The sequence below is a fragment of the Triticum aestivum genome, chromosome 6B, assembly GCF_018294505.1.
Source record: "Triticum aestivum cultivar Chinese Spring chromosome 6B, IWGSC CS RefSeq v2.1, whole genome shotgun sequence".
NCBI lineage: Eukaryota > Viridiplantae > Streptophyta > Magnoliopsida > Poales > Poaceae > Triticum > Triticum aestivum.
The window spans coordinates 435,161,459-435,168,881 of NC_057810.1; the positions used below are offsets into that span (position 1 = coordinate 435,161,459).

The 7,423-nt window shown below is 47.2% G+C and overlaps 1 protein-coding gene across 2 annotated transcripts; it reads left to right on the plus strand.

The window, feature by feature from the left end:
- The first annotated feature begins 306 nt into the window (after positions 1 to 306).
- On the plus strand, positions 307 to 6,067 carry LOC123137365 (uncharacterized). 2 transcript variants are annotated; one of them, XR_006468187.1, is made up of 3 exons: positions 307 to 1,495; positions 4,791 to 4,866; positions 5,730 to 6,067. XR_006468187.1 is itself a non-coding variant. In XM_044557094.1 (2 exons), exons 1-2 carry the CDS (start codon positions 375 to 377, stop codon positions 5,740 to 5,742), a joined length of 1,134 nt encoding a protein of 377 aa, XP_044413029.1. In that variant the 5' UTR covers positions 312 to 374; the 3' UTR covers positions 5,743 to 6,067. The 2 variants fall into 2 exon arrangements, 1 of the variants encoding a protein (XP_044413029.1); XM_044557094.1 differs by lacking the exon at positions 4,791 to 4,866 and having other exon boundaries at positions 312 to 1,495.
- Positions 6,068 to 7,423: the final 1,356 nt, after the last annotated feature.

Genomic DNA, 7,423 nt, shown 5'->3' on the forward strand with positions numbered 1-7,423 from the left:
AATATAAAAAATCAGTGAAAACTCAGTTCAAGAACCTTCTAGGAGGTTCCCAAAACCGTTCAGGGTCCCTCCAGAAAGTTCCCAAAACGGACGCTGTAGATCTCGTAATTGGGCCGGCCCATTTTGGTCGGTCGCTGCCCTTTGTGCGAAGCCTCGACAACTTGACGCAACGAGCGTCCGTTAGGAAATTCCGTCAGATGGTGTGTCAAAACCGGTCTGCCAAACGAGGCCGAGCAAGCGATTTCGTCTACAAATCCCAATTGCCAAGGCCTAAGGGCCCAGGCCCACCTTGTGCTGAGCATAAAACCACCGAAAAGACGGCACGCACTCTGTTCTAGGGTTTCCACCGCCGCCGCTACCGCCACCATCCTGAGATGCCGACCGAGCTGAAGCGCGCTGCGGAGGATGGTGATGATTCCACTCCCACCCGTCTTCGCCGGAAAATCGTAGTTCCAGAAAAGCCGGTCTATCTGGTGGTGGAGCACAAGGCGGAGCCAGCGTACTCCATCCTCAGTGTTGGCACAATGGCGCCTAAGATCCCGCTGCACCTCAGCCAACGCGGCATGTCGTTCACTGCCATGGAGTCGCCGCAGGGGTCCTGGATCGTTGGCGTGGGCGGGGACAAGCAGATTCACACCACCATCTTCGATGTCACCGCCTCCAAGGAGTGGCAGGGTCCGTGGCTCCATACCAATAAGATGGAGCCCATCCTGATTCCACACCGCGGCCAGCTCTACGTGCTCTCCAGCCGCCCCTCCGTGAAGAGGGGGGCGATGGGGCTCGACTACCTTCCCTGGTTCGAGCAGATTAACTTCGAGGACGGCCGCCCTAACCAAGCCGAGGTTTGCCTAGAACTCGAGCCGCCGCCCATCTTTCCGTGCCGCATCACCCCGCCTGAGTACAGGAACCCGCCGGCTATACGCGTTGCCTCTTACGCCATGGTTGGCTCCCATATTTTGCTCTCCGTGCAACTGGACAATGTGACCAGCCCCGACAAGGTTGCCAGGAAATACAGGAAATACATGGGAACCTGCGGGTACGACGTGGAGAAGAAGGTGTGGGAGATGGTGCATGAGATGAATCTTCCTTTCCTTGGCCAGGCGGTGCCCCTCGGCGACCAACTCTTTCTTGCCCGCTCCAAAGAGAGGGACGGCGCTTATGCAGTGTACTGCATGCATGTCGGTCAGTCAACATCTGGGACCAGCGAGCTGTCCATTATTGAGGTTCCGCTGGTGGTGCCAAAGTCCCGACCTATTCTGGGGGAACTTCTCTTCCCTTTGGGAAGGGGACGGTTCTCTTCTGTTCACTTTCGATCTGTCGATACTGAACCGGAGTCCAAGTTGGGCAAACCAAGTGTTGTACATGGCACCTACTCTATTGTGAAAGAAAATTTCGATGATGCTATAATAATGAAGCAGCAGCGGCAAGTTTACAAAGTAGCTGATCGGTCGTGTCCATTGGCTCATCCTTTCCCTGTGGTTGCTGCTTTCACAATGTAAGTGCTACAGATCTTTTAGTTTTATGCTTGTTCATCTAATTTCAGCTCTAGTTACACATACCTCCCGTTTTTATCTAACGATAACCCGCATGTATCCTCATCCCGTCATGGTTGGATTTTCATAATAAGATAAACTAACTGACCCATTATAGTAACACACTGCTTATTTTGCATAATCATATATGTGTCCTTACTCTCTTTAATTTGGTTATTAAAGATGCCTACAACTGTGTTCGGAGTACTAGTGGAGTTCATTATTGTGCCTTGAATGTGCTAGTAATCGTTTAGCTTGCCTTGTGAGGTAGGCTTTTCAGAAACTAGACCTGTTTTCTGTAGGCAGCTTGTGTATGCAGTTTTTGTTTCTTTTGTCAGCCTGGGTAAATCTGAAACAGTATTGAAAAATCCCTGCGTATGTTGCCAGTTTCTTTATGTTGCTAATTGCTTGATTTTGTTTGTTAAGACTATATTTTCAAAAAGAAACATATGTCATTATGTGTATGGTGTTAATAATATACTATGATGCATGCCACATTTTTTAATGGTGCATCTCAGATCACAATACTTAATCACAAAACTACCAATCCCTTTGTGTTCACTAATGTTGGGAGCTTGGGGTTAGTGTTTTTCTACAATTATGCAATTGAAAACTCCTTTCAAATACGATTTGATGGTATACTTTTGTAACATACAAAATGTATATTATTTGGTGAAACAAGTGGTCAAAGTAAACCTCAAAAATATGTTTTAGGCCTTGTATATTTTTAGAGTTATATTTATGGTGGCCTTTGGCCTTGTGCATTCTGGCCCGTGGCCTCCCCTCTACATGTATATATGATGGCTTTTGCCTCTTGATAATACTAAGTTGCATATTTCCTTGCATGGTATTAGAGCTTAGGTTAATTTTTTTTAGCATGTGCAACTTGTGCTTGATCCTCCCGTCGCGCCGCCGTGTCTCCGTGCCTGTTGTCGCAGCTCCCTCATCTCGGCTGCTGTCGTTCCTTCAATCCTAGATTGCTGTTGTCTCCTCTCAAGATCCGCCCGTACTCTCCACAACCCAGCCTTGCCCCGTCCGGCGCCTTCCGCCATCTGGTTCGCCTCGCCCAGGAGGCCTCCGCCTGCAGCCCATCCGACGCTTCTCCTTGGGCGCACAGGCATGCGCCGCCGCCATCGCGGATCCTTGGGTGGTATTCCTCTCGAGCGTCTTTCAGGTCATTCTCCTGATTATTTGACGCTTCAACGCTTCGTTTGTTTGGTTGCGTCTGCTACGTTTTGCTTGCCCCTCGTGAACGCACCAAACTGACCGCTCAGTTTGTTGAGTCTGTCTTTCTTGGATACAGTGATGAGCATAAGTCCTATCGGTGTTGGGATCCTGTCGGTCGCCAAATCCGTATTTCTCGGGATGTGACCTTTTATGAATCTCGTCCTTTCTACCCGCGTCCATCCTCGGCCTTTTCCACGGAGGACATCTCTTTTCTTACGTTCCTGGATACACCTTCGTTTGTGCCCTGACTTCCTACTCGTCCCGCTGTAGATCCGGCGCCGTCCTCTCCTACGGTTTTTTCTCCTCCCTCGTCGCACGACTCTCCACCTTCATCACCGATATCTTCCCCTTCTCCACCTTCATCACCGATACATTCCCTGTCTCCACCTCCAGTGATTCCACCTCTTCCCTCCTTTCCTTTCCATTATACTCGCCGTTCACGTGTTATGGATGAGACTATTGATGTGCCCTCTACTTTTGGTGTGTCATCTTACTTTTGGTGTGTCATCTTCCTCCTCTCATCCGACTTATGGTCTTCGTTCACGGCCTTGCCCACCCCCTGACCGATAATCTCCTCGCTTTGGTCTTTCGACCGTTCTTGAGCCAACTTCTTATCGACATGCTATTGTTCATCCTGAATGGCAGTGTGCGATGACAGTGGAGATTGCCGCCCTTTGAGCGCACCGACATGCGGGATCTGGTTTCTCTTCCTCCCTGTGTTCATCCCATCACTTGAAAGTGGGTTTATAAGATTAAGACTAGTCATTCACTTTCTGCTACTGTGTCTTTCTTGGTGGTTCTCTCATTTGCCTGGAAGACAAAGGAACAAATTGCAATTTCCCGTTTGAGTGCAGAGGCTGAGTTGCGAGCTATGGCTCTTCTCACCGCAGAGATGACTTGGTTACGCTGGTTACTTGAGGACTTTGGTGTTACTGTTACTACACCTACTACACTCTTGTCATACAGTATAGGTGCTATCAGTATTGCACGGGACCCCGTGAAGCATGAGCTTACCAAGCATATTGGTGTTGATGCTTTCTTTGTGCGCGTTGGTGTGCAGGACCATGCTATTGCTCTTCAGTATGTGCCTTCTGTTACAACTAGCGGATTTCTTCACGAAGGCACAGACTAGAGCGCAACATGGATTTTACCTCTCCAAACTCAGTGTTGTGGATCCACCATGAGTTTGAGGGGGGGGGGGGGGGGGGGGGGTGCATTCTGGCTTGTGGTCTCCCTTGTACATTTATATATGATGGCTTTTGCGGTGGCTTTTGCCTCCTGATAATACTAAGTTGCATATTTCCTTACATATATATGGATAGAGGCATGACTCTGATACACTAGCCTCTTCCTCCTACCTGTATAAGAATATATTCTTATACCTGTTACAGGATCCTTTTCGTATTCTGACCCATGCCTCCTACCACTGCCGCCTGTGTTGGCGCCTTGTTTGTCGTAGCTGCAAGAGCCTGCTGTTTTATTGCATGCCTTCTGCTGTATCTTTTACCCCAGTGCATTTCCTCAACATTACCCTCCCTGTGAAATAGCTCGTCCTCTAGCTGGAATTCTTGAAAATTGCTCCCTAAACTCGGATTACATCCTCACAAGTGGGTTCATTTGTTGGGAGCACTTGCCAAGTCACGAGAATTTGGCACTTGTCGTGGCAAAGCATGTAGCTTCAAAGATGCTGGTGTTGTAACTACTAGGCCATGGTTGATGGGAGCACCGAAGTTGTCACTGGTTGCTCACCATCATAACGCTTGAGAGGCCCACATGGAAGACTATGGATTTGTGTCCCTTCCGGAAGCGGAAGCCTATAAGCAATATATCTGATCCCTTCAGCGATCTGAAGGGGCCATAGAATCGTGGTGTTAGCTTGAGTGGGTGTGCATTGCCAAGGTAGCTGTCGTTGTTGTAAATGCAGCCATTCCCACTTGCCTACCTTGAACTCAAATGTTGTGATGATGTTCATCGTACCAATCCTTCATATGCTGCTGTGATATGTTCATCATACCAATCCTTCATATGCAGGGGCGATGCATAGGACCTTGTCGGCATTGATGCACCTACAGCCTGATGTGGCAATACCGGCAATCACTTCAACAATGTAGGTAACTGCTGCGTGGAAACCTAGACGAGTTGTCGGGATAGCAGAGGCACTAGACATCTTACTAAGGGGTGGGGAATTTGGCAACAGGCCATTGACGCATGATTGCTTCTCCGGGGTATTTACACGCTCATCAATGGGCCCTCCTGCAGTTGCTTGGTTATATAGCTTCTTGCAGTTCTGACTTCGCTTCCTGGTTCTGATACCAGATGTTGTATCCTGGATTGACTTTGGAGTTTGTAGGGGTAGTTCATCGGAGGTTGTGTCCTGTGGCGATTGGTAGGCGCCGTGATTGGCGCAAGTCTTGGCAGCAAAGTTGAGGATTCAGGGAATTAGAAGTCAGGAAAGCGCTGAGATAGAGAGCTTTCTTATTTCCTGCCTCTGATTACATAGGGACATCTATATACAACAGTTTACACACACACACACACACACACACACACACACACACACACACACACACACACACACACATATATATATATATATATATAATAGTACTAGATTGCTAGCAATCTGAACTCAACTAGATACTACTAGCCTTTCCCTCGTGTATCTATACAACTGTACATGCTGCAGCTTCGTACAGCAATTGACTCTGCCCCGCTCGTCCTACTCTGACTCTGCCGCCCATGTTGGCGCCATATTCTCCGACAACCTGCTATCTTGCCGCATGCCTTTTGCTGTATCTTTTACCCTGGTGCTCCTTCAAAACAAATTGTTTGAGTGTAAGATATGGGTGTAATATTAAGAGTAATACTTGTGTCTTTGGACTACTGACCTTGGCAGCACGATTACTATTTCTTATCTCTTGAACACGCTGTACTTGGATTATGATGGTTTCCTTTTTTCTCATGGCACAGGGAAGCAGAATGAGGCTTCACTCACAAAGACGAGGACAAGGTGTGTAGCGTTGCAATTATCTGCTACAGTTGATGCAAAATTGACTGTCGTGTAACTGCAACCAACATGTGGTAGCTTGGCGTCAAGTTTATACTTTTTTCTCAGTTAGCTCCTGATCATGCTGTCCGGATCCATGCTATCAATAATTATGGTTTATATTTAGACAGTGTTTGGCTGTTGTCTATTGTGTGGTTTGAAGTTGCAGGCTTGCAGCTCTGGCATCTGTTCAGTCTCTATGATATTTATGTTGTATACTATTACTCTGGAGTTCGGCAAAGTTGCAGCTTTAGTCATTCAACAATTGCATGTTTGTTTCGTTCTGAAATTTATGGTGTCATCCACTAGATGAATTGCATCATGGACATAGCTTTCAAGAATCGACTTCTTTGAGCCTGGATGGTTGGTCAAGGAAAACTGATTGGTTGGACTTTTACAAACAGCAACGCATGCAGGTCAAATTTCTCCTGTCTGTGCTCATCCCACACGCGTACACCGTTTTCATTCAAAAGTTCTTAAACTAATGGCCTTAGGTATACATCAATGTTGTTGTTGGGTTGCTTAGGGCCTTGGATGAGTACTGTCATCATAATGAACTTTTGCTTCATGTACAGCCAAGAAGGAAGGTTATAACAACCAACTGGCTTTTCACAATCAAAGGGAGAAAATGAGAAGCAGAAGTTGCAAAAACTACAGCTTCCGCGTAGTGTAAATTTCAACCAAAGGGAGAAAATGAGAAGCAGAAGTTGCAAAAACTACAGCTTCCGCGTAGTGTAAATTTCAAAGCAGGCGAGCCCCCAACTTCAGCAATGCATTTCTAGCTTAGTTCTACCCTCACCCAGCGATGTTCCTCCACGTGAGGAGGCCTCGTCCTCGCAAAAGAAAAAAAAAAGAACGGCTCGATCCCCTCGACTCGAGCGACAGCTAGGGTTCCTATCCGGCGCCGCCGTCGGCACTGTTCCTCCACCGCCACACGCCTAGCCGCCGGCGCCGCCTACCGCGTCCGCCGCCCCGCTGCTACCTCCTTTCGCCTCTACTGCCCACCGGACCTCCTCCTTCCTCAAGTACATGTTGTAAACTGGACTGCATATTGTCGTATGTTGTAAACTGGACCATCGGTATTGTTGTAAACTGGACTGCATATTGTCGTATGTTGCTGTATAATGACTGGTTTATTGATGGATACTTGTTGCATTTTGATGTACATTGAATGGTTGCTTGCGGCAGATTGCCATGTAATTGCTTGTTGGACCATATATATTGATAGCATGAACAATATTCGTAGTAGGATCACTGCATTATGGTCAATTTGCATATAAACATATTCACTCAGGCCTCTCGGCCAAATCTACAGTTGCACAGTCGTTTTAACCAAACAGCCTTCAGCTTCTCCACAACTGCTTCTCCACAACTGCTTTTCCACAACGGCTTTCAAGAATCTGCAGCTCAACTAAACACAACCTGAGTATATAAGTATTGTGTTCGCTCCTTTGGCAGAGTTGAGGTTATTAAGGAGAATACAACAGTTCAACTATTGAACGTGACCACATGATTTATGTCTGCACATAATATATAACTGATAAGTGAAGGATGATACACAAGTCGACACATGACCTTTTTTAACCACTCAGGTGATAAACCATTAGATCATTGCCCG